At 49.2% G+C, this 25721-nt stretch overlaps 9 protein-coding genes across 9 annotated transcripts; 5 read left to right on the plus strand and 4 right to left on the minus strand.

The window, feature by feature from the left end:
- Window positions 1–45: 45 nt before the first annotated feature.
- On the minus strand, window positions 46–1888 carry BGZ61DRAFT_494387 (pantothenate transporter liz1; the record flags this gene model as incomplete). Its single annotated transcript, XM_046250759.1, has 3 exons — window positions 46–1171; window positions 1226–1520; window positions 1807–1888. The coding sequence occupies 3 exons, from the start codon at window positions 1886–1888 to the stop codon at window positions 46–48; spliced, it is 1503 nt and encodes a 500-aa protein (XP_046103646.1).
- Window positions 1889–2657: 769 nt separating this feature from the next.
- On the minus strand, window positions 2658–3052 carry BGZ61DRAFT_478576 (uncharacterized protein; the record flags this gene model as incomplete). The annotated part of the gene is made up of 2 exons (XM_046249027.1): window positions 2658–2945; window positions 2999–3052. 2 exons carry the CDS (start codon window positions 3050–3052, stop codon window positions 2658–2660), a joined length of 342 nt encoding a protein of 113 aa, XP_046103647.1.
- Window positions 3053–3967: 915 nt separating this feature from the next.
- Window positions 3968–5825, minus strand: BGZ61DRAFT_452967 (uncharacterized protein). The gene is made up of 2 exons (XM_046246019.1): window positions 5085–5825; window positions 3968–5027 (listed from the first exon to the last, which is right to left on the minus strand). Exons 1-2 carry the CDS (start codon window positions 5525–5527, stop codon window positions 3992–3994), a joined length of 1479 nt encoding a protein of 492 aa, XP_046103648.1. The 5' UTR covers window positions 5528–5825; the 3' UTR covers window positions 3968–3991.
- Window positions 5826–6250: 425 nt separating this feature from the next.
- BGZ61DRAFT_478578 (uncharacterized protein) lies at window positions 6251–6765 on the plus strand (the record flags this gene model as incomplete). The annotated part of the gene is made up of 3 exons (XM_046249028.1): window positions 6251–6496; window positions 6578–6622; window positions 6691–6765. The coding sequence occupies 3 exons, from the start codon at window positions 6251–6253 to the stop codon at window positions 6763–6765; spliced, it is 366 nt and encodes a 121-aa protein (XP_046103649.1).
- A 739-nt stretch (window positions 6766–7504) lies between these two features.
- BGZ61DRAFT_533042 (uncharacterized protein) lies at window positions 7505–9574 on the plus strand (the record flags this gene model as incomplete). Its single annotated transcript, XM_046253947.1, has 5 exons — window positions 7505–7733; window positions 7784–7919; window positions 7972–8536; window positions 8600–9031; window positions 9104–9574. The coding sequence occupies 5 exons, from the start codon at window positions 7505–7507 to the stop codon at window positions 9572–9574; spliced, it is 1833 nt and encodes a 610-aa protein (XP_046103650.1).
- A 1205-nt stretch (window positions 9575–10779) lies between these two features.
- Window positions 10780–13723, plus strand: BGZ61DRAFT_452974 (kinase-like domain-containing protein). Its single transcript, XM_046246020.1, has 6 exons — window positions 10780–10922; window positions 10976–11310; window positions 11367–11527; window positions 11576–12690; window positions 12745–13244; window positions 13307–13723. Exons 1-6 carry the CDS (start codon window positions 10797–10799, stop codon window positions 13491–13493), a joined length of 2424 nt encoding a protein of 807 aa, XP_046103651.1. The 5' UTR covers window positions 10780–10796; the 3' UTR covers window positions 13494–13723.
- Window positions 13724–15216: 1493 nt separating this feature from the next.
- On the plus strand, window positions 15217–17171 carry BGZ61DRAFT_353518 (uncharacterized protein; the record flags this gene model as incomplete). Its single annotated transcript, XM_046240530.1, has 2 exons — window positions 15217–16600; window positions 16654–17171. The coding sequence occupies 2 exons, from the start codon at window positions 15217–15219 to the stop codon at window positions 17169–17171; spliced, it is 1902 nt and encodes a 633-aa protein (XP_046103652.1).
- Window positions 17172–18974: 1803 nt separating this feature from the next.
- On the plus strand, window positions 18975–20778 carry BGZ61DRAFT_352952 (putative P450 monooxygenase; the record flags this gene model as incomplete). Its single annotated transcript, XM_046240466.1, has 4 exons — window positions 18975–19367; window positions 19421–20031; window positions 20091–20508; window positions 20572–20778. The coding sequence occupies 4 exons, from the start codon at window positions 18975–18977 to the stop codon at window positions 20776–20778; spliced, it is 1629 nt and encodes a 542-aa protein (XP_046103653.1).
- Window positions 20779–21620: 842 nt separating this feature from the next.
- BGZ61DRAFT_588874 (kinase-like domain-containing protein) lies at window positions 21621–23957 on the minus strand (the record flags this gene model as incomplete). Its single annotated transcript, XM_046256550.1, has 3 exons — window positions 21621–22331; window positions 22464–23279; window positions 23349–23957. 3 exons carry the CDS (start codon window positions 23955–23957, stop codon window positions 21930–21932), a joined length of 1827 nt encoding a protein of 608 aa, XP_046103654.1. The 3' UTR covers window positions 21621–21929.
- Between the last annotated feature and the right edge of the window lie 1764 nt (window positions 23958–25721).

Below are 25721 nucleotides of genomic sequence, written 5' to 3' on the forward strand. Positions count from 1 at the left end.
GCTATTGACAATAAGGTCATCCTGAGCCATAGGAGCGCTCAATCTTTATCCTTCTGCCTCGGATTCAGATGCCTTTTCCTTCTCTGCAAGCTCTCGTCCATGAAGATACCGAATAGTAAAGGCAGTTGCGATAAGACTAAATGCGATGCAAGCCATCGTGACATAACCCTTTGGATAGCGCGGAGCTTCGACTTGCTGCCAGATCAGAAGCGGCAACCATGCCTGAAAAACGTAGGCCATTTCGTTCATGGCTCCGGTAACGAGCGCCCTTTCTTCATTGTCGTCCTTGCAGATTTCGTGGGCCCATGCAAAGGTGAGTCCACTGATTCCGCCGGCGAACCCGGCCATGATAAAAGACGCCCACTTGAGGCCATTTGGGATGTTCCAAATCGATAGACTTATGTTCACGAAGAGGTTGACGCAGCCGGAGAAGACAATTGGGGGCCACCGTGCCCCGCGAAAGATGGTGTCTGATGACCAAGCGTAGATCAAAGTGACGACAATGTCGACGGCTGAGGTGATCGTCGGGTAGATGTTGATGTCGCGAACGCTGTGGCCCTCGCTTTTTAGCCAGAGTTGGAAAGCCGGTTGAGACCCTGTTCCGCAGCCATTGTTGAAGAAGATATATAAAACGGGCAGCGCATAGATATGCCAGCTGGAAAATATCTTCTTTATCTTGGCTTTAGTAAAAGGCGCCCTCTTCGCTCTTCCCTCGAATTCCATACGCTTCTTTGCAAATTCTATCTCCTTTTCAGACAGATACCAAGACTTATCAATCTCTGGTACATCGGGGAGAAAGAAGAAGCTAAGGAGGGCGAGGGGAAGAGAAATGACAGTGTCGATGATGAAGAGCCATTGCCAACCGTGGAAGCCATGCTTGCCGCCGAGCTTATACACGGAGGCCATCAGATAACCCGAGAACATTCCCCCGATGCCGCCGCTAGCATGGAAAATGCAAGACCGTTTTGCAAGCTCGTCTTTGCGATACCACGAGCCGATGACGTATTGCATCCCAGGGTAGAATGCACTCTCAGCGAGCCCGATAAAAAAGCGCAAGGCGTACATCTGGTGGTAGTTGGTACATTTGGCGAGAAGAATAGTCAAGACAGACCAAGTGACCTCACAGCATGGGATCCAGATGGATGGCCGTATGCGAGTGAGCATTAGGTTGCTGTCGGACGTTAGTATGATGTCTAAGTCGATTTCGATTGAAGCAACAACTCACCTCGGGATTTCTCCCAGTACATAGCCAATAGTCCAGCAGGTCTGCATATAGTTGAGCTGGTTGCCGTACATCCCAAGATCTTCTTTCATCCCAGAGGCGAATGCATTGTTGATGTTGATTTGGTTGAGGTTCTTGCTAAAATAGCCAATGCTCGCAAAGGTCAAGATGATGGCGTCAAGCTTGAAGAGAAACTTCCGTTCTTCCGGGGATTTATCGAGAGTATCCCAGATGTAGGATCTCCAGGTCTTTTGTGGTACCCTTTGGATAATACCATCATCGTCTTCCTGGACGGTGACTGTTGGCGGGGTAGAGGACTTGGATATTCCAGGACCATGATCGAATTCAGGCTCGTGGCCAAGATCAGGACTCTTCAGGTCGTATGAAGTCGCCATGAGTGCAAGATTTACGGAAGCCCGTGGAGTAAATATTCCGGGACAAATAAGACTACACAGGCGGTCGTAATCCAAGAAAATATCATTCTTCGTGGATCATTATATGGTATTTGAGGATAACCAAACTTCTTGATTCTTGAAGCAACAGTTTGAAACTCGACGGCCATAATCACGTCGTATTCATCCCACCAGATTGCGTGACAAGAAGTGTTGCGTTGATTTCGGTGAATAGAGGTAAGGATTCCGGTGGGATAAATGATGATCTCCCCATTTCGAGCTCAGTTCCCGCCAGATAGTGCAGTGTAAGGAATCAAGACCCCTGCGAGTCTGACAGGTGTTGGGGCTAGAATCGAGTATGTGACCGAAAAAGCCCTGATCGCCTCCCATCATATGCCCATTATCATGGCAGGGTATTTTTACCGGATGATCTGGATTCATCCGGGAGGCTAGATGTCCGGTTTATGTAGCAACAGCGATGGAGTTTTAAGCAGGCCAAGAGTTTGGGAAGGATTCGGCCTATAGATGAGAATCCGATAGGTCATCACGCAATTAGTCGCGCAGGCAGTGGCAGGGCACATCATCATCCATCCAGATCGCGTCACCGGGTTCCCCATGAGCCAAACTTCGAAACCCATGTTCGTCCCCCACACGCAACCCTGCAATAGTGCCTATCTTATGTCGACTTATCGTCGTGCTACATGATAGACAGCGGGATAATCCAGAAGCGGCATCCCCGCTGTGGGATAAGCATATTTAACCATCTCCACACTGATGGGGCCCCGAGAATAAACTATTCATTATGCTTATGGTTAAAATAGCTCACTGAGCTCCATTCTTTTTATTTCAGGATAACCTTGATGTTCTCTAACCCTAATACTTTCACAAAGATTTATCGTAGGACCCATCAACATGGTCTGAGGCTATCCCCTGTACCGCCATCATCAGGAATTACACCAGCAGCTACAGCGGACTCATTGCACCATCGTTAATCACCAGTAACGTCGCAATTCCAAGACCAAAAGATCCAACCATTGGATCGCTCAAAGGACTGAGCCTGGGCAGCCCTGTAGCTGCGGTACCTGCTGGGTCTCTCGGCCATCGATCTTGAACTCATCGGTATTCTTCAAAGCACTGTTGACTGATAGAGACCACTCAACGACAGCGACGTTACGGCCTATATCGTCGTTACATGATGCCTCGATATATCCAGCTTTGGTGATTGTGATGCGCTTGTCAAAACTTAGACATCGATGTGCGTCAAAGAAAGTGTTATTGATACTTGGAAGGTACGTTCGTGGGTTGCCTGAACCCCAAGACTTACTCTGTTTCTTTCAATACTTTAGATACTCCACAGACTTACTATATTTAAGAAATTACGTACCATGAATTGAATGTGTAGGTGGTCGGCATCGGCGATCTCTAGGACAGTTTCCATGTCTTGGATGCGTTCGTATGCGCCGGGTAGAATTTCTCCACCATATCGGCAGCATTATCCATCCAGGCGCTGACATGAACTGGTTCGTTTAGAACCTCAAGCATGACGACTGTGGTATAGTTATCATGGGTGTGGATTCGCTTCGCCATCCACTCGAGAAGCTTGAGAGCTCTCTCGTAGTATTCAGGCGTGTATAATCTAGGCAACGTAGACTGAATCAATGCATTAGCTTCATAACTTAATGAGGTAAAAACCCAAACACCGGGTTGCATATATGGCAGGTGAATTGCTCATTTGGAGATTCCGACCTAGGAGCCGAGTGGAGATCCATAATGACGTAAAGATTGTGATTTTTACACCAACCAACAATTCGGTCAAGATAAGTAAGGCCGCCAGGGGGAAATAGTCATCATCATAAACAAGGTCTTCACAAGTATAGAAGCCAACTAGGGTTCGGACAGTATTTAGCCCAAGGCTGGAAATCTATATAATATCAGACTCCGTCGTCCAGTCAGCCCAGTATCCCTTGAAGGCCTTGTCTGCTCCAGTCGGGCCGATGGCCTCAACACATGGCCACTCATCATTATATTTGCCGCAACCCATTTCCTTCCAGGAACCTTCAGCCTTCCAAAGTTCGACGATGAACTAAGAAGCAAGGTTGACGCCACACTTAAACATGGGTATCAGCTTTTTAAACTTTGAAAATAGATAAGTAAACAAAAACACAACCATGATTCCGAGCCAATATCCTGGGCCCTTGTCATTAACTTGTTTGTCAATGTGAACAAGTTCCTCAGCTACAAGAATAATCAGACAGATTAAATTACGGCGGGAGTAGTGAGGCTGATCCATAGAATAAATAAATAAATAAACTTTTATTTATATAAGAAATAAATCTTAAGCTAGAAACTGAAGTTAGAAAATTTGTATCTTATCTATTTAAGTATCTCTCTCTTTAAATACTCGAAAATATTTCCTAACCTGCTTTCCCCACCTTTTCCGCTCCTGCTCCGCCTCAATTCTAGCCTTTACAGCTTCTTCCACTTCCTGTTCCCTCTTCCTCGCCTCCTCGGCCGCTCTCAATTCAGTCTCGAACCCGAGTCTGGCCTTTTCTTCCGCCTCTCTCATGGCATCAGCATGTTTCCTGGCGCGCTCTTCTTCAGCCTTCCGCTCCGCGTGAATTCGATTTCTAGCGGTATTTTCCGCCTCGATCTTCGCTTTGTCGACTTGTTTTTGTGCTGTTCGCATGGCTTCCATCCGTTGCTGAAATTCTTCTTCTGCATCTTTTCTTATCTGTCTTTCCCGAGCGCTCCACTTCTCAGTCTCTTCGCGCTTGGTTCTTTCAGCTTGAAACGCTTTGAGCTGTTCATTCAACCGCTCGATCTCCCCTTGACATTCCATTAACTCGACCTTTGTTTTCTCCAGTTCAGAATCCAAGTCACTTCTGGTAGACATAGCCGAATTAGGTCTTGGAATTTCATGGCCGTACCGACCTCCATAGCCGTCTTGCCACTCATGACTGCTGCGTCCACGGGCCTCGTCTCCGAATGAATTATCGTGACTTTTGTTTCCGACTCGAGGATACATGACTCTAAGAGCGAAATTCCTGACGAGATTTTGCAGACGAACATGTTCTGCAATTTGTATGAACTCGTCATCGGACATGCTCTCCAGTGAACTCATTGACTCAGCTCTTGAACCGTGGTTAATGAGTTGCATTTGCTTGTTCTCATCGTTGTCAGAGTCAATGGACCTGTCATCAGTTGTTGCTTGAGACGACGCCGTGTCCCCCGCATCGGCTCCTCCAGACGTGAACTCGCCACCTTCAATTTGCAGCACCGCTGCGGACAAGAGCCCCTCGTTTGACCGATGGACCCTTTTCGATTTGCGATCAGCCTGCTCTGCGTTGAGCAACGTGGTCTTTGTGTTTTGGGTTTCCAGTATCAAGGCGTCAACCTCTTCTTCTATATACTCGCTGCACCTATATTAGTATTTGCTTCAGGTTTCAGCAGTTTTGGAAGATTATACTTACTCCATCTCCCCACTTTCAATGAAACTTAGGGTGTGGAGGAAAAGGTTCAGGGTCAACTTCAGAGAGTCCAAGGCTGCTCGCCGCGAGGATACTTTTGCTTTGGCGAAAAGCCACTTGATTTTCTGCTTGGCCCCGACATCCTTGCCGGCTGGAGACATAAAAGGGATGAGAAATCCCTGGATGTCTTCTATATCTGCCCTGCACAGGGCAACAATCTCATGAGCCACACTCCGAACTTCTCGAGTAACTCTCTGTGATTGTTCCAGGCGTTTTTTCAACTCGTGCAGAATTAAGCCTACAGCCCTCATGTCTGTTGCGATCCCGTTGATTTGAGCACCAGCCTCACCTAATTCGTCTGTGATTGTTGAAATCGCCTTTGCAACTTTAAAGCTGGCTGCGGCGATAGCGCCAAGGCTTGCTATGAGACCGACAACCTCCGCCATTGTGGAGAGAGTGTGACTCGTAGAGCCAACCTGGCGCCGGGTCTGGAGGTGAGTAGGTGCAGAATGTATTGCGAAGCGTTTCGGTATCTGCTGGGTGACCTGAATGGTGTTGTGGGCTCATAAAATTCTCACGGCTCATCAAACCTTTCTAGGGGCTCTCTATATCGTCGCTAGCTGGAACGAAAAGATGCTCGAAGGATAGGCATAATGTTAAGACGGGAGAAGGGTAAAACACCCAACGGCGCCTAATGTGGCGGAGCAACGCGTCAAATGGCTGGGCTGATCTCCTCTGAAGACGGATTGAATTGACTCAGCCACCATCAGGTCACTCTCGGAATTCTGCCTGGGGCATTATTGCATCGGAGAAGCCAGTCCCGATTTGGGGTCTGCACACTGTACGGCAACCACTATCTTGAAAAGGAGGGGGCCGCCCTCACCGTGGTGGAGTGTGGGATATGCTGTAAGATGCACAGCAGGGCGTCCATAGAGGGCCAATGTTAAGTGAGTTGGTGAGAATACATGGTGAATGTATCGCAAGGCGTCCGAAGGCAACCGTCGCAGCCTGGCCGAGGGCATTGTGGCACGCATCATAAAACGGGCTCCTCGCCACCCAGCCCTCGGAGCCTCGCCGTCAAGTCCAGTCAACCTTGCACTTGGCTACAGCGGTATTTTACACATTAACTGCGGCCTGTCGTCTCAAAGCCCAGCTGATCCCACCGAAACATGTCGCACCATCAGCACCCGCCAGAACGCCGGGAACCGCGTCGCCGACGCACGCACTCGAGCCAAGCCGGTTCAAGTTCACAATCTGTCTCGCGCAGGTGGACTTTTAACCCGGATGGGACCCAAGCCAAACTCACCGAAGGCGTGGTTCAAGAGTACTTCTCCTGCTATCGGGGTCTTACTTGGGTGAAGCTGAGGGGCTACTTGGAAAATAAGTGGCCGGGCTGGAACTTTACGGAGACAAAGGTACAGCCCGAACATGTGGTTCGCTCCGAGAATCAGGTTCAATGGCCTCCACATGCACAGAACTGACAGTCTGGCCAATAGATAAGGGATTATTGGGTATTTGATGCTCCAGGCCATCTCACAGAGGTGTGTGATTTGTCGCAAAATAGCGTTTGAGATGAAGAACTGCATGCTAAAATACCATCTCTCTTTAGGAAGACCGGTCCAACATTGCCGCGATGAGGGATGCCAACAGGCAACGCAGACCATCAGTTTCCGACTCGGAATGAGAGTACCAGCACACGGACAAGTTTATGTACTCACTACCAGCGGGATATTCCGGGCTGGGCACGGGGTGGCGTTTGGGCGCATGGCTCGGAGCCTGGTCAGACTGGGGTCTAGCACAGTCGGCGCTGTTGACATTGTCAGGCCTGATTTTAGGCAGACTGAGGGAGGGACACTGCCATAGCGTACAGAGTAATAAATTGTAATTTGTTTCATATTCTCGGTCTGGAACTGCGGAAACGTGGCATCCCATTGCTCGTGCTGGCAGCACGCATAGATATATCTGTCAACCTCATGACGGAAGCATTCCCATCCCCCAACCCGTGAGGCAATTGCTCAACTGCCTTGATCACATCAGGCTGGCTACGAGGCAACCAAAGGAGCGGGGCTTATGCAAGCCTTATCGCGCTGTCACGGGCTAATGTGGTGGAGGGGCGACACACCGGCCCACTGCATCAGCTGAATGTCTTGGCCCGTTGAATGGGGGCGAAAGCCATCACCCGGCCCTTTTGCGGCCCCGGTGCCAGAGCCTCGTTTCAGGAAGTAGAAATATTGGATAGGCTTTCCTCTTCGACAGGGCGCGTAACTTTGCTGAGCCTGGCCCACGCTTGTCACGTTGTCTCCTGCGCCTCCCAACTGTTAAACGAGGCGACGTTCGATTAGAAATAGCCGCTGTTTCCACTGCGATTTAAACGAATTCCCTAGTTTCTCTGAGCAGACCTCAATTTCCTCGCATATCAGATCATGACTCCTCCATCTCTACTGCAATTGCCCAATGACTTCCAAGTCTCCTATCGAGATCGGAACTCGTATCCCTGCAATTACACCCATCGGAGCGTCAGCACTTATCCGAGCGCGTTGGCAGAATTTGCGAAGAAACTAGATGCAGCAGCAGAAGATCTCTGTGAGAAAAACCTGAAATATGTGGACGTTTCTTTCCGCGATCTCAAGGCCGACAATGGAGAGGGAAAGGGTACGTCAGGTTGGCGCGCTGCGGGAATTTAACTCACTGATCAACAATAGATGTGGAAAAGCGCAACATCCACTCTCCCGAAGGTCTCACCAAGTGGCTCGGGATTAAGCACACCGAAAGCTCAGATCCAAATGACTCTGAAGATATAATTTCCGTGGAACGCAAAGACCCCAAATGCCGATTCATGTTAGTGGCTTCTGCTTAGAAATACATTGGATAAAGCCCTAATGCTCGGCAGATACATTTTCGGACAACACACACGAGCTCGCCTAAATATCACACGATCGATGCTTACCGAGATTTTGACATTTCATCAAGTGTCGCCGAACTATCTAGACTTCTTATTTGTTTTCGGACTGCAAAGCGAGCAGCATGATCTGCGGTTTAGCAGCTTCCGCGAGCAAAGTTCGCTGAGAAAGGAATGCAAGTCGTTTGGGATCGAAGGTTTGGCACGGTCTGGCAGACAATACCAACTCTGCTACAATCTGAAAGGCGTGACTGCCAAATACAGGAACCATGAGAACCCGTCGAAGGACGAGTTTTCTATTCGACCGGCGGCGTTCTACCACCGGTTTGACATTGAAAATGGCAATGCGCTCTGGATGGTTACCAAAGGCGGGCTGGATATCCAAGGACGGTTTAAAGAACTGACTGGGAGGAATGCACGCCCCCAAGACAAGTCCTTTGGTAATCCGAATGAGTGTTTCAGCTCAAGTCTGTCAGCGCATCTTCTCTTTTGCCATTGGTCTACCGAAGACTGGCGAGCTTACATTAAATGGCTGGAGTATATCGTGGAAAAGGAGGTTAGTTCGTCCATCTCATGAAGCGCTCGCCGACTTGGAATTGGCACTAATGCCTCAATACAGACTAGGATGGCTGTGCTGGGTCCCATTGGCACAGGGCATCACCATCGCATCTACACAGCGGGAGACATTCAGCAACTACTCACACTAGAGGAAAGAATCAGTGTGGTCATTACTGTCCTGGAGTCAAATGTCGAGGTCATGGATTCACTGAAGCGATTCTACGAGAAGCTGGTCGTGAACAAGGACTTTGACCTGAAAGAAGATTGCAGCTATGACATTGACGTCTTCGCCAGTCAATTGAGCCAAATGATGGACGATTTTAGACTGCAAATCGGTCGGGCGAAGGCCCTGGTTAGGGTGATGAGCAACCGGACGGAGCTGGTGAAGCAACACCGGCTGGAGAGGCTGAACGGGAATTTGGAGAAGGAGGCGATTGTGGTTCGGATTGTGACGATCGTGACGCTTATTTACCTCCCCGCAACATTTGTCTCGGTACGTGCTATGAATCCAGCCTTGCAGGGTCGAGAGGTGGTTTTTGGCCGACGCTAATACTCAATGTTGCAGACGCTGTTCAGCACCGACATCATCAAGTACCAGGGCTCACCACAGGGGAACTATTCTGCGGTGGCTATGCAGCGATGGCTGCAGGTCACTCTTCCACTGACTTTCCTGACTCTCTGTGCTGCGTACCTGGGGAAAAAATGGGCTGAGCGACAGTCTCACCCGACCGTCCTGCAAGAAGATGGAGACAAGGACGGGGATGTGGAGGCGCAAGACAAACAGTCTGGAGATAACAGGTCAGGGTCATACCGGCGGGGAAACGATAGCCAGCTGGATGTCAGCGGTCAGCCGGTCGCTCCTCTCAATCAATGGTGGCAGTGGGCGAAACTTGGGGGCGACAAGGCAGCGCCAGCGTCCTCAAACGAGACATCAACGCTAAAGAGATGGGGGCCAAAGGCATTGGCAAAACGGGCTTTCGGGGCTCCAGTCCCCCTGCTGCCCATAAACAATCAGCCTGCCGCCCAAGGAAGTTGAGAGATGTAGGGGTCTGCAGTCTATTGCGGGATTAGGGCTGGGTATAGATAGCCGAAGTTGAACCGTGTATTTCATGTGATAGAATCGCTAGAATGAGAAAAGAGAAATTCAAGTCCTTGGTGAGACGGCAAGTCCGGCAATTCATCACAGGGCTGATTAGGCAAATGGTGCCCTACTTGTTCTGCAGCCGCTCCTGGTAGAGCCTCCTCACCTTCCAAGGCGTCCAATGGAGGCCTCATTCGGCAACCTCTCCGCCTCAATCTCATGTCCATCTGCATGCGAACTGCATGAGTGAGCAGAAGTGGCCCCGTATAAGCGCCGCACTGTGCTAACATGTGGGATGCCAGCCCCACGGTTCCCATCCCCCGGCAGCCTCGATCCAGGGGACAGTTCTCAGCCGAGTGAGGCTGAACGAGTGATCCAGGCTCTCTTTTGCCTTATTATTGCCTTACTGGTTTAAATGACGCTTCTTTCCCCTCTGTAATCTGCCCAGAATCTGCCCTGACACTCTTCCACGAACACACCGAGCGATGCGACTCCTCCGCCTCTGACGAGCGACGAATTATCTTTGCTGTCGCGGTCGACCACGCAAACGTGGCTGTTCTATCCAGCTCGATCCCTCCCTTTCGGCCAACGAATCTTAAAGGTGCGCTTCCTGCGCCTCGTGCTCACCGACCCGAACGACAAGATGGGTCAACCATCATCGCACGATATCCTCAATGAGTTCCGGGCTCATCTCCGGAGCGAAGGAGTTTGTCGACGCAACTTCGAGAACAAGCCCTTCTACCACCCAGAGCCCATAAAGAGTTGGTTAATGCGGACCGCTCGAGAAGGGGAAGCCCCCAATGTAGGCAAACTACTTTGGGCTGTCTTCGCGCCCTACGCACAATTTGCGCCGGTAACGGCAGATCAGATCGGTCACGACTATCCGCTCGTCCTTGCTATTCTCACCGACATGGACTGTGGGCATATGATCCGCGCTTTTATGACGACAATGCAGGATTATTTCCTGAACATCCCGGACTTGTCTGGGCTATACAAATCTGTCATGGATTCCATGGCGAATGATCATGTCAAGTTACCACCCCGGTACAGGATGGGCGGCTATCGAGCCGTTATTGACGCATTCGATGCGCGTCGATGGGCCTTTGTGCCGGCCTCGCTTCAACTGAAGATGGACAAAAGCATTTGCTACGATAAATGCATTTTGCCCTTTTTCCATATGGAGATTATCAACAAAGGAGGAACTGCAACAGTATACCACTGTAAGGTGCAAGTGGACCTGGTTAAGGACGATTTGGCGAACATCTTGGAGTCCTCTAAGAAGACGGACCCAACATACGGGGATGTAAGTCGATACATTGCACTCATCTCATGAACCGTGTACTAATGTACCTATAGTACTACGAACTGGCGATCAAGTCCTACATGAGCGAATACGCCGACGTATACATGATGGAAAGCACTGCATTCACCGGCATGCAGGGCCAGGAAGGATTGGGAGTCGTCAAGTATCTTGGAGCGTATCATACCGATGGCGGAAATCACCGGGATCATATTATGCTGGAGTACGGTGAGCAAGACCTCGACGAGTACCTGGCCGACACCTGCCCACCAGTTTTGAACAAGGAAATAATCGACTTTTGGGAAAGTCTCTTCAAGGTCGCCCATACCCTCGAAGGAATACACATACTCAACCACAAGGGAGAAGATGGAAATATGCACCTACTCAATGGGTAAGTTCAATAGCCTCCTTGCATGCAGTGGCATTTCTAACATGTTTATACCATAGTTGGCATGGAGACATAAAACCCGAGAACATACTCCATGTCCGTCAGGAATTCAAGCTGGCTGATTTTGGCTTCTCCAAGTTTAAGCAAGCCGACTTTGACATCTCCAAGATCGAAAAGCACATAGCTTCAACACGCCTTCTTGGGGGCACTCGGACTTATGGTAAGAGTTTTCCTCTAGGCATGAAGTAACCAAATGCTGACATTTCAGGGGCGCCGGAGCGAGACACAGTGGGACGGAGCTCACAAACCACAGACACTTGGTCATTTGGTTGTGTGCTCTCGGCTGTGGCAACATGGGTTATACTTGGCCCATCATTTTGCCTCGGTTATGATAGGGTACGCGAAGATGCCATCAAGGACTTACACAGGCGTCGCCAACACGACCCAAGCATCAGCGTTCCCGATTGCGACGACGCGTTTCACGACGGCAGCAAGGTACTTAATGCTGTCACCGAGTGGCATGATCATCTTCGAAACTCCACACGAAGAGCCGACACCATTTCTCGCCATGTGCTCGACCTCGTCGACCAAGGGATGCTCGTTGACGATCCTGAGAAAAGATTGACGTCGGCCAAGTTGTGTGAGAGCTTGGACAAGATCGTTTTGCGTGCGAACGACGAATATCAACAATCCGTGGAAAACGGAACGCTGAAGAAAGAATCAGAGGGGACCTTACAAGCCCTTTTAAAACTTGATTTGCACGCGCCGACCATTGCCAAGTCATTCTCCCAAGCGGAGAAGGAATCCGACTCTGCTATCAACCCCAAACTGCTTCATGAGCAGAACACAACTCTGCCACGGCCCCGTCTCTCCAACCGTGTTCGCAAGTCGGAATACTTTGGCAAAATTGTTATTGCAAAGACAGCAAACCGAGAACAGGTGATCCGGTCTGACTCAAGGATCTCCGACCGAAATGAGACAAGCGAGCAAAGCAGTCGTTCAGAAACCATGCCTATCCGCAAGCCACCCAACCCCATTATACAAACAACACACCATGAACTAGATGCAACGCAGTCGAGGGTGACAGGTAAGGGGATCGAGAGGTCAAGGGGTTATCTATCGATTGACCCCAATGCAACCCGCAAAGAGCTGAACGACTCATACCATCCAGCCATTCCATCACCAATATCTGCCGTGTCGGAGCAAGATTCTGGAGAAGAGGCTGTTCCGCCTACTCCGAGACCACAGTCTGGAATTACCGCAGTTGCGATGGAATACTATCGCCTTATGGAACTGTGGGCGAAATCCAAAGGAGTGTCCTCTTTTTTCTCCAAGATTCCCAAAGATGACTATCTCGATCACCACATTTCGAAAAGAGATATTGTACGTACCCTGAATATCTTATCGTATAGGGATGTTTGTTAACCTTGACTGCAGACATTTGTCGTCGATAACGCCCATAGCATGAAGCTTCACTGGACCAACTCAGAAATGACTCTCTTAACACTGGCCATGAAAATTGGGCCTCTTGACAAGGATGGCCTGGACCTTCGTTATACCATTGGTGAGCACCATGAGTTGAACGACATCAAGAGCTGGAGGATCGAACCCCGGTTCCGGCAATCGATGAGTGACACATACGACCGCATAGACGAACGCGATCAGACAGACATGGCAGCAACGTTGTCGGCAATTTTTGACGAGTACTTGAAGGATTTCAGCAAGAAAAAGACCCTCATCATCCTAACCAACGGGCTTTGGGAAGGATCGGCGCTCACCGAGGACGTCGAGAATGTGATACTCGAGTTCATTGCCAAACTTAAGTCGAAGATAGGTTCGTTGAAACGACGTTGGTTCACTATCCAGTTCATTTCCTATGGGAATGATGAAAAGGCACTACGGCGGCTTCAACACCTTGACGACAATCTGAACGCAAAGTAAGTTGGGCTGTACACTTGTTGATAAAAGCCATTTGAACTAATATGATGCTCTCTTCTAGGTATGACATTGTCGACACGAAGCCCTGGGATTTTCCAGACGTGAATTCACTTATCCTGGGGAGCATCTTACAAAGCGGAGACGACGCAAAGGCGAGGACAGTGGTGTCGACACCATCCATGCAAACCAGCCCCCCACAGAGCGCTAGAAAGAGAAGGAATCGATTTTCAGAAATCTTGAAATCATGAATGCGGCATTCTTCTACATTTTGGGATGCCTTTACCTCGCGGGCGGGGTACATTGGTAATTACATGTCTGCTGGTTTGTACTATTACGGCTTGATCTATTTCCATCACTAGAGGGTCTTTTGGGTAGTTTCTGTTTATTGGGTATAGAGGCATTTGTTCCTAATACGGGCATCCCTCGGGCGTTTTCTGTTCGTTCCCATGTTTGACATGATGTATTCACATGATACCCGTTTTATATCTAATAAACATCTCTTGAGTATAGAGTGTAGAGCCGATCTTGATCGAACGAAGCACACTGCTTGTGAACAGGAAGTTTTTATCCGAGCAGGAAGAGTGGAGGCCGAGCCGACACGGTTCAGCCCTATGTTGTAGATACTCTAGGTGTATATATCAGAGAGCCTGATCAGAAAACCAGTGGGCTAGTCCGTTTACTACAGCCTCCAATAACTCCAATGTTTCGTCCTGGGGGAAAAAAAAAAAGCGCGACAGCGACTGAGCCGTGAGCATATGCAGCCTTGACTAAGGCTCGGTTCAGCTCTGGGCTTGGGTGTGGAAGAGGCTTTCCGGAGATTGCGACGCCTTTATTTTGTATCAGTTCAAGCTAGCTTTATTAGGGACCATCCTCAACAGTTCAAGATCACGTTGTCACGACCTTGATTATTGCTCTTTCAAGAACATATTGTTCTGTCGCCGAGCATATAATGTGGTATCATAGCGCCGTGTTTTCCCCCACGTGGGGCAATTATAGGCCTACAAAATGCACCGGAATTCAACCACGAACACCGAAATGCTCGCTTTGAGTGAAGGTGATGCCCATTGGGTTTCGCCGGAGCCTGGTAGAAGACAAATGAATCAGCGCCATGCCAGCGTAGATTGGGTCCCGTTGACTACCTCACACTCGCGGTTTCATGACTGCCAATCACGTGGAAATATCAAGCATGGAGCATTGAGGAGGGCGAAATATGTTTTTCCGGTCGGCACCGAGATTAACGCGAGCAGCGGCCATCTCGCGCCGATAATAATTTACCGACGCCGCGGAACGCGAGCATCGGCGCCGATATCAAACGCGAAGCGCGACAAGCCGATGCGCCAATCGTTTACCGACACCAGAAAGAGCATCCAACGCCAAGATAGAGTCGACACGAGAATGTCCGGTGCGAATAATCTTCTGATACTTGGAAAAGGACAATCCGGCGCACCCCCAAGGTTCTATATACTGAAGAAGCAGATGCATCGCGGACGGAGCCAGCTTGGCCCCCTGTACGAGGTCATGAAGAAGTCCTTCCAGCGAGCGCTACCCCTTCCAAAGGTATTTCTTCAGGGAACATCGCTTCGTTACTGCCATTGCAATTTCCGCAATTTGCTAGCTTCTTGCTGTTCAGTAAGGGGCCAGATGACTCCATGAGTATCCTGACTTGGGGGGGGAAATAGCGCAACCTCATCCAAGAGAACAGGATGCCACCCTCAACCTGGTGCGTTGATCATTGGTCCCACCAGAGGAATTACTGTATTAGGCTACTTACATCACTGATCAGATCATGCATCCATCACCTGTCGTCTCCACATGCAAATCGGTGTTGTCGGCGGCTAAGTTATCCGCGAGATTCCACCCTTCCTCGTCAGCCACAATTATTGCATCAGCAGAATCACCTCCACACATTGACAGAGAATGCAGGACATTCATACTACCGTCGATTCAACCTCACAATGCGAGACGTCATCTATGAATTCTAGTCGTCCACATGCGATCGCAAACTTCACAGGATGGACTTCAGACGGCCATGCCTCCGATGCAAGAGCTTCGACGAGTTCTGCAGACGAAACCCGCGGCGGAAACATCCCACAACGCGAATTGGCACACGAACTGACACACGAACTGACACACGAACCCAATAACCCCAAGCGACGGAGGGCATGCGGAGCCTGTCGAATATCCAAACTCCGATGCGAACCGGACCCCAATATTATGGCAGGGCCATGCAAGCGATGTCGAAAGTCAGGCCAGGATTGTACCGCAGCAGCATCTTTAAAGGGCAGACAGAAGAAAATTCGCAATCGAGTAGAGGCAATGGAGTTGAAGATTGTTGCCTTGAGAGACACTCTACGCACTCAAGAGTCCAATAATGCAATGCTGGCAGTGGAGAAGTCTTGCTCTGCCAGTAGTTCAGAAGACTCAGACACGGCGAGATCGGAGACTGCCGCGGCATGCGTATGTCGAGATTCTCGTGCATTCGGGGGAAACATCAAGTACCCGGAGCTGGTGTTACCACCAATTCAACCGAGGAACAATGTCGCAGATATCATTGATCGTGGTCTCCTCCCCATGGAGACTGCAACAGAATTATTCGCGCGATACAACAACAAGATGATACAGCATCTACCTGCCGTTATCTTACCATCCACAGTATCAGCTGCTGAACTGCGGAAGACGAAGCCCCTTCTCTTTCTCGCCATCATGACCGCTAGTTCCTCGGAGATCCCAAACCTTCAACGGCAGTTAGTCGAGGAATTACGACGTGAACTTGCTCGGAAAACGATCATCGAAGGAGAGAAGAGCTTAGAGATAGTCCAGGCTCTCCAACTGGCGGTAATATGGTACTGGTTACCTCAGATGTTTGAAGAAATGGACTTCTACCAACTCGTGCACATTGGTACAACGATGGCTATCGATATTGGGTTGGGGAGAGAGCCGGCTGTTGCAAGACCTGTGGCACCATCACCCTTCGGATTCCGAGCTGACTCCTTCCGACGAACTGTCCCACCGGATCCAAAGACCATAGAGTCCAGGAGAGCGTGGTTAACGTGCTATTTCTTAGCAACGAGTTCTTCTATGACACTTCATCGACCAAATTTGATTCAGTGGACACCGTTTACAGCTGAATGTTTCAACATCCTCAAGAACTCATTCGATGCTGCGCCGACGGATAAGTATCTGTGCCATCTTGTTTGGACGCATCACGTCGCGGAGGATATTGTAGTACCATTCCCAATGGACGATGCAATAATGACGCCGAACATCAGCGATACGCGGTCGCAGTATACTCTGCGAGCTTTCGAACATCTCTTGGAAGAATATACCAACGCGATCCGCGAAGAAGTGAGACAACGTAGGTCGCACCTTGCTGGGATACGTCAGAATATCATGCTTACTCGCAATCAGCAACCTTAGTGCTCTCATTACACGTAATCACACTTCGAATGCACGATATTTTACTCCGTGCAGGGATGAAGGAGGAAATGAAAACCCCGTTCGATCTCGAGAGTCTGAAGGACGGAATACTGACCCAGCAATCTTACCTCACAACAACCCAAATCAACTCTCTATCTGCCTGCCTGACCGCTATTGAGGGCGCCTTAACAACTTTCCTTGCCATGGAACTTGACAACATCCGCTGTCTTCCAGTATTCACCTTTGCGAGAGTTGGATATGCGGTCGTCATGCTCATCAGGATATATGTCTCTGTCGTGGCACTAAGCACGAATCTTGGGAAGGCCATCGACAAGGACGGATTGAAGGTCGGCTACTATCTGGACAGCCTCCTTGAAAAGCTCCATGCAACAGCCGGAGATAACAAGAGTCGGGCTGCGGCGCAATTTCTAGTCCATTTTGTGCAGCTCCGGTCATGGTTTTTGGAGCAAGATAATGTTCAACACCCAATAAAACGGGAAGAATCTTGAGGGAGAATTTTAGGGCTTGTTCGGCTCCCAGAGGCGAACGATTCTTTTATGTAATATTTCATCTAGCTCAGAGCGCAGTGCCATTGACGAAAGATTTGAGGTATATTTTTTCTTTGGATTCCTGGGCATTGAATCTCGACTACCTGTCGTACGTGTTCAAGCACGTGTGTACTTACATGTCGATATTTTCTGACAATACTCTGTGCTAATACAAAGCACATGGCACGATATGATATCAAGAGGTTAGGGTGCCCTAGTACACACATACCCAGAGGGGGGACTAGAAGCTCAACAGTGAAAAAGAAAATACTAACAATAGTATCAGCAATACAGACTATATACCCAGTCCATTCAAAGATCAACAATACACTCAGACAGACTAAGGTTTCTAGTCCAACTGGTTACCTTTCCCAATACCTTTATAAGCTGCAGGTAACAGCTGTATCTTGAAAAAGCTAGATCTGCTGGAAAAGCTAGATCTTGGAAAAGCTAGATCTACTGGAAAAGCTAGATCTTGGAAAAGGCAAAATCCTGATGGATATAAACGCTTTGCAGTCCCTCGTGCATTCCAGCCATCCTTGTATCCGCTCACACACCTCGACGAACCACTATCCCAACAGAATAAGATGTGGCACGATATGATATGATAGAAGTATTGGCCTACTCACTCGAAATGTCACACTACTCCTCCTTCCTGACTCCCGTGCGTTCACAGTTGTATAAATTTTGATCGTGTTTCATATAATCAAATTATTGTGCGTAAACTGACTATCTGTGGGCGCCATGCGCTCTCTGCGGCATTTTTCGAGGCCTGACGTCTAGTTCTTCCAGCACATCTCTACCATCTCTCTCGCAGATCTCGTCTGAATGTTCGGGAAGATATCATGCAGGGATACTTCCGGCTTCAGGCCAAACTGGCCTTCGTCGAAATTTCGAAAAGGAGTTCGAAATTTGCAAGCATCTTCTGAAGAGTCTCCTTGGGCATGTGTTCGTATGCATATCAATGGCCAGGAAGCTCAGAAATCCCGCCAGATTTCAAGAGATCAACAGAATTATACGAACCGTTGAATTTGATCCCTGCAGCCTGGGTTAGCGTAGCTCAATGCCCTCCTCAGGATGAGGCATACCGCGGACTTCCTCTGCAATCTTGACGAACTCATTCCAAAAGAGCTTTGTCCCGATAATTTAAGATCCCTTCTCCTAACTCTGCAAAGTCAGCGTTGCTGCAGTAAACTTGGCTACATCCCCGCTATATGTCAAGGCAACGGGTGTAGACCGGTAGAATTGCAGCCCCAGGTACGAACACAAAGCAGGGGTAGTCGCGCGTATTGGTTGTCTACTTTAGTAAATATTAATCGCCAAGTTTTTCTCAATCTATATCAAGTTAGCCGATCTTCCGTTAATTTTGGATCCAAATATGCACTGTGCTGTGCCAAACGACCCGGCGAACCGATGGATCCCCGAAACCCGGACATCACGAGCTAAGAACAGGTCTCGGCATCGGCAGCCATCCCGGAAATTCTTCAAACCCCGGATTTACCCCGCCTTTATGAGTGCCATACTTCCAGTCGAGTTCCTTCAATTGAAGATCAACGTCACAGGAAGGTCATGCAGCGGTTTGGCTGCCGCGTAGGCCAATAGGGACGATTTTACCCTGAGAACTCCGGGTGTCCCGGTGTTCGGCACGACTGATCAAGTATAATAGAAATGCTATCTTAAATTCACAGATTGTTTGAACTATTCCATTCTTCCAAATTTTTCTCCTACATTTAATTGTTGTCCTTGCACTGCAAGCCCAGAATCATGCGTACGGCAGACTACTTCGATTATGTCCAGAATTCGTTCCACGCTCGAGGCTGGTCAGCTTACTGCCAGGTATCCCTATGTATCCACTCTCTGATCGATGTACTGTCCCGAGCGTACTGGCAAATTCTTCTTGCTCTCTTCCTAGGTCTCAGTGGCATACTTCTTCAAACCAGATACCGTCGAGGCCTGAGGAACCTCCCAGGGCCCTTTCTAGCAAGTATCTCGTCGCTACCCCGCGTTGTAACAGCTTTCGGCGGTCACCAGTTTCTCAAGCATGCCGAGTATCACAAAACCTATGGACCGATGGTGAGGGTTGGTCCGAATCACGTTTCGATTGCAGACTCGCAGTGCATCAGCCAGATTTATAGCATTACCTCGAAGTTCTACAAGGTACGGACACGGAAATTCCTACCCAATGCAACATCTACTCATCGATTGTGCAGAGTAATTTCTATATTTTGTTTGATGCAGATACGGGTACAGCCAAAGTTCCAACAGTCTTCTCCGTCCGCGACCAGTCAATGCACAAATCAATGAAACGGCCGATTGCAAATGCCTACTCGATGAGCTCCATGATCGAACTTGAACCCGCCGCCAATGCTTGCACAGAGATTTTCGAGCGGAAGCTTCAGGAAAAGCAGGGTGCACCTATCGATTTGGGGGCCTGGCTCCATTGGTACGCCTTCGATCTAATCACATCGATCACCTTTTCCAACCGACTCGGATTCATGGAGAAGGAGACTGACGTCGACGATATTATCGATTCCATCGAGGGCCGGCTTGCTTATAATTCTGTCGTTGGCCAAGCTCCTTGGTTGCATAATCTCTTGCTTGGTAACCGCCTATTCAAATCCATAGGCACACGATTCAAGGCTGTAGCCAAGTTAAACACGGCGCAATATATTGTGAAATTTGCTGCAGAGCAACTTCTCAGATATAACAATTCCGAGAAGCCAAAAGAGATTCGAGACATGTTGTCCCGGTTCAAAACTATGCAAGACGGTGAAAGTTTGATCTCGGATAACCAGTTGTTGGCCCATGCTGCTTCCAACATGTACGTCAAGACAGCCCCTGGCGGTTTCCAGAGCCTTGTTTTACTGACGCCCTTGGCAGTTTTGCTGGGAGCGACACTACCGCCATCTCTTTGCGAGCGATCATCTATTACCTTTGTCGGAACCCTACTTGCTACGAGAAGGTCCTCGCAGAGATCGATGGCATGGATAGCAGGGGCGAATTTTCTAACCCAGTGACCTTCACTGAAGTGTCAAAGATGACATACTACCATGCGTGCATGAAAGAAGCGATGCGACTCCATCCCTCTTGTGGTCAGATGCTTGAGCGTGTGGTTCCTGAGGGCGGTGCAACGCTAGCCGGGACTTTCTTACCCCAGGGCACCATTGTTGGTGTGAATCCATGGGTGATCGGCAGAGACAAGGCTGTCTATGGAGAGAATGCGAACGACTTTGTTCCAGAACGATGGCTGTACAATGACGCAGTCTCTCTTAAAGCGATGGAGAGAAACTTTTTTGCGGTTTGTTGCCCTTCCACCAAATGTATTTGTCAAGGTTTTGCTAATGCTGCCCTCGCGTTCCAGTTCGGAGCCGGATCAAGGTCGTGTCTGGGCAAGAATGTATCGCTGATGGAGATGTCTAAACTCGTCCCTCAACTGCTCCGTAATTTCCATTTTGAGCTTGAGAACCCCGACGTTGAGTGGAAGTTGACCGGTTACTGGTTCGTCAAGCAAACTGGGCTTATATGCCGAGTGAACCAGCGAAAACAGCTCTTATCTTTTTCTTCTTAATCTTTTCTATTTTATTACCTTCTGCTATACTTAATTAAATACTTAACTTTCCCTTCTTGTTAAAATCCCTGAGCTAGTCTTAGCTGCAGGACCTCCTCTTAACCCGAACTGTAAGGTATCGCAGACTCTCACTGTCGCAGGCCCTATCCGCACTAGGTGTTTCTCCCACCAACAAAATACTGATACTGTTCCCGAGACTTAGTTGACAGTTTCTATTACCTTTACTCGATAAGAAGCTTTTGCGATAGGCTAGATGATTTGACGACACTATTTTATGTGCCGTACTAAATTTGGTGTAGAATTTCAGATGTCGACGTTTAGCAGGAAGATCGACTAGGAAGCCAGTTATCACACTGTCTGAGACATCGCCATCCAGAACGAGATCGCCTTAGAAGACCCTGCACGGTGAGTAAATCATGTTCAGGTAAGTTTATATTCTCAAGCAGAATATGGATTAATATATTAGGGTTATGTTGACTTACAACCCTGCCGATTCTAGGGCAGCTCTGACAGCAATGTAGCACTTTTAGCTCACGTATGCAGCATGGCCTGCCATGATTTGACACGCAGACAGAGCTTTGGGATAGTTAGTACGGCAGAAAAATTCTCAGACAACCCTTCCCTCTGTCTGGCCTGACAGTCTGGTTGATTCTGGCTAGAATATGAACAGCCATTGATCGAGAATGAAGAGCTTGGATATTGACATAACATTGGCTTATTCTTTCCTCCGCAGTGCCGGTGTTTCGAACCTTTCGAATTACGCATGACTTGTCGCCGTATTATGAAGAACTAGCTTCGCGTTCTGTAAGGGTACTGTATGCTTGCAATCCGTGTGAACACGTGTGATGTAGGTATTGGCTCGTTAACCAAAATAGCTCTATCACGTGGATTGACTCAGTTGACTACGTGAATAGCGTGAGGGTAACTTGACTTAAGTGGTTGGAAGAACTATTACCCAAATGGAAGGCCTCCCACGGTGCATCGGACCAAGTACAAAGTCACTAATACAAAACGACAACATTCCTTTCGATACATTCAGAAACTACCTTGCATTCATTGAAAACCCCCTTTCGGCTGCGTTCGCCTCCTCTGCCGATTGTTCGTGACGCGAAAGAAACCTCCTTGCACACTCATTCGCGATTCGTCGCCCGTCAATGTCTCTGCAGCTTGTTGAGCTGCTCATTGGAAACTTGCACTGGAGTTGATGGCCGGCGTGTTTCATGCGTAGTAGATCTTGATGCAGAGCGTGGTGTATACGTGGCGAAGCTTGGTCGTAGATTCAGCTTCGATATCGTGTCAGTGGCGTTCTTGCTGAGCTTTGCCCGGATGTTCGGAGGTCCTATATGGGCTTTTTTGCAGGGACACTTCGCCGTGAGGTAAGACCTGTCACATTTGGCCTTTTGTTGCATCTTGGAGATTCTTTTGCACAGCATCTGAGATGTCTGTCTCGTGTGCTTCGGCGACATGACGACAAGCATGTCGACCTGTATCAGCATGAGGAGGTCGTGAATATACTTTGTACATAACTCAGAGTCGTGCAAGTCGCTGATTCGCTTTATCCAAATGAAGTTAGTTCACCCATGTGACACTAGAGTTTAGATGACAAGGAAAAGGAAGAATGGGCCAGGAGAGGGCTGGGACGAGCGGGCTTGATGGGAGGCAAGTGCCTCATTTGGAGGCCGTACCTTCGTGACTGCGTCCTTTACCATGATAATGTATTCTGCAGAATGCGGATCCGAGTTTTCCTCCACCTGTATGTCGAAAAACGTCGCCACTTTCCTATCTTTAGATTGGTCCCCGTACAAAAAGAACGAGGACCGCTTTTTCTCGAATTCCGTCAGTGAGTCGTGCCCCTCGAGCAACCAGCAGACCATCTCGAGGAAGAGACAGCCAATGGTCCAGATGTCCCACAATCTGGAAACGGTACCTCCGTCGAGATCGCACTCTGGAGGACGATAGTCGGGAGTGTGAGGAATACCCTGATTGGGTAAGTTGGATCGGCTCGCGGTGCCATGAAATTCTCCAATGCCCAAGTCGCTGATGACTAGAGTGCGTCGTTCAATACTACCACCATTCGAGCCATCCCGAGGAGTGAAGCATAGGATATTTTCTGGCTTGATATCTCCATGCCTCCCATATCCTATCGGTGGCTCTTCACCCGCGTCTGGCGTGGGATTGAGTTTGGGGTCATGTAGAACACTCAACGCTTGTATGATGCCGAAAACTTGGTGGGAGAACCATTGCATCACACCGGCGTCAATGCTGCCGTTCTTAGTGATCTGAGACTCGTTCTTGAAGAACTCTTCAAGGTTGCAATCTGCCCAAGGAAAGACAAGATAGTAGTCGCGCTTGTCAACGTCGTATGACGTCAGAAGCGAGATGAGATGGTTGTGTTTGATGCCATTGCGGACGAGCCGATCTAGCATGAGTTTTTCCTGCTTGAAGTGTACTTGGTCAAGTTTCTTGACTGCGAAGTATGTGTAGCTTTCAGGAGCGGAAGTCTTTTGAGACGAGCCTCACATGTCAGTCCGTATCATTGAAGATGATTTGTTTGAGTTGAGTGTATTTACCTTGATAGCTCTTAGGCGCATGCCAAGACCGTGACAGTTGTCGTGCATTTTCCGTCGTTCGACCGTGCCAAAGCCTCCCTTCCTCTCAAACACCTCTGCCTCATCGAGCGGGGCCCAGGGCAGCATGGTGTCGACATGCAATGGATAGTGTTTCGGCGCACCTTTCTCATTGAAGCTAAAGAAAGGGACGAGTAGACGCCACTGGTAGATGTAGAAAAGGTGTTCAAGATAGCGCCATTTCCTGCAACAAGCTCGCACAGTCTTTCCCCCGCTCGTTGGGATGGTGAGGCGACCTTCCTTGCCCTTGAACAGCGGTAGATGTGTATCGCAGAGGTCCTGTTTGATAAACTCTCCAATACATTGAGTGTGATCGAACAGAAGGAGAATTGTGAACAGCTTAAGGCACTCCTTACCAGTGTCTGCCTTCTCCGGCATGATGCTGGCAAGATGCTGTTCGACTTCACCACCGTTGACGCCGCGTAAAATCTCCCCAACCTTTTCCTTTGTCATGAAATTCTCAAGGAGACTGGAAGTCCAGAAACATAAGCCCTTCTGGTTGTCGAAGCCTATCTGCTCGAACTGAAGTTCAAGAGTGTTCGATGCATCCATTTTTTCCGAATTTCTTTTCGCACACAAATGTGTGGCTGGCCTTCTTTTGTCAGTCCTTTGACAAGAATGAGGGATAATTTGCTACCTGTGGAGCGAAAAGTACAGCAGAAAGATGCTCACAGTTGAGTAGGAGGCCTAGCAAAGATAATAAGACGTCTAGGGATCTTGGAGCCAACCAGGTCGATTCCCTGCTATTCATACCTACCGCAATACAACTGCCAAGCTCACCCTGCAGGGCGCAGTGCGGGGAAGTGCCAATTCGCAGCTCAAACCAATATTTGAGCCTCAGCTTACTGCCAACCAGTCTGTCTCCCTTTATCAGCGACCACCTTCATCAGTCCCCGGGCCTTCGGATGTTGCAAAACATGGCACCATTGCCCAGCCATAAGCCAATCTGGGCGGAACACGAGTCATGCAACGAAGATTGGTGTGCTCCTGTTGGTGGCCTTACCACACTGGTGAGTCTGTAAGATTTGCCAGACACACAGCCGTATCACATTTGTCGATGCTGCATAGATCACCTGCAGTCAGGGCCAGACATCACAGCAGTTACCAATCACGTCAAATCAAAATTCCAGGGCTGAGGGAGTGGTGTGCGGCATTAATCGGCCAACCTTGCTTACCACCGCTTCTTGTGGTGACAATGTCCCCTACCTACCTAGACAATGTTATGGTTGCTCAGCTCAGCTATCATCGGCGCTCTTGCCCAATCCTTCCCCCCTCCCCTTGCGTCGCATCCTCTGCCATACAAGCCATTTCAGGTTCAAGCATTACCCGGCCAGCCCACTCGCTCCCTGTATCTTCGCTGCGAGCGGATTTCCGATCTCGGCGGCTGTAGAGACCGGGCTTGTTGTCTCCGCAGCCGGCATATGACTGAAAGTGTTGCTCCTCTTCAACAGTCCCGAACTTTCTCTACTTGTTATCTGCACGTGTGACAAATCTCCCTCCTCGCCTAGGAAAGGTAGGTTCGAAAAAGATTGGGATTTCCGGGGCGAAGTAATAATTCCGAGAAGGTCCTTCTGTAACGACACAGTCGATTAGCAAAGGTTGGAATTCCGCGACTGAGCGCACCGAGTCTCTTCGTCGGGCACTAGGAGGAAGGGGCAAGACGAACCATCTCAATTTCCGTGGAAAGCTTGATAATGTAAACACTATGGCGCATCTACTCCGTGGGGGGGTTCCTGAGTCAGTTCATTGTGGGCACAACGGGCTGTGAAAGATGACTCTTGCCTCAATCTCAACTGTGCCTTCCCCGACAGCCATCTGCACAGCTTTCGCCAACTCTTCGATGCTTGGAACATATCTTGTGTGTAGTTTCAGAACCTTGATAGCGCTGCTCTTTTGTCCCGCGGCGGCTTTGTCGGGCTCTTCGCCTGTAGTACCAGTGGTGTTTTGGGGAATGGGAGGAGACATGTTGCTTGACTGAAGGTCTGCTGGGACGGTAGAGCATCTGAGGAAAGTAGAGAAAAAATTCAGGAAAGCGAACATGAGAAATGCTTATCTAGCCTTGCTCAAAATGGAGCGTCTCGGGGTCTTCCAGGGGAGTGGGATGCTTTTTCAAGTAACCCAGCCGTCGAGCTAGGTGGTGAGAAGAGGCGGAGTCTTTTGGGGCGACTAATTGGACCGACACAATGAAGATATGGCCAAGTCACCGGCACAGTAAGGTCTCATCCGGCCATGAGTACTCAATGAACTGATAGCGTGATCACACTCTCCCTGCTATGTCACATGGTGCTATACCGTCAAGTCCAAAAGCCGAACACC

This window comes from Ilyonectria robusta, assembly GCF_021365365.1.
Source record: "Ilyonectria robusta strain PMI_751 chromosome Unknown BGZ61scaffold_11, whole genome shotgun sequence".
NCBI classification, from domain to species: Eukaryota; Fungi; Ascomycota; class Sordariomycetes; order Hypocreales; family Nectriaceae; genus Ilyonectria; species Ilyonectria robusta.

Bases quoted from the DNA above. Each gene is read 5' to 3' on its own strand.
- BGZ61DRAFT_452967 (XM_046246019.1), bottom strand. From the start codon at position 5,527: ATGGCGGAGGTTGTCGGTCTCATAGCAAGCCTTGGCGCTATCGCCGCA. The intron at 5,028-5,084 runs GTAAGTATAATC...ATATAGGTGCAG, and splicing joins ATTGAAAGTGGGGAGATGGA to CGAGTATATAGAAGAAGAGG.
- BGZ61DRAFT_452974 (XM_046246020.1), top strand. From the start codon at position 10,797: ATGGAGATTATCAACAAAGGAGGAACTGCAACAGTATACCACTGTAAG. The intron at 10,923-10,975 runs GTAAGTCGATAC...ATGTACCTATAG, and splicing joins CGGACCCAACATACGGGGAT to TACTACGAACTGGCGATCAA. The intron at 12,691-12,744 runs GTACGTACCCTG...CCTTGACTGCAG, and splicing joins ACATTTCGAAAAGAGATATT to ACATTTGTCGTCGATAACGC.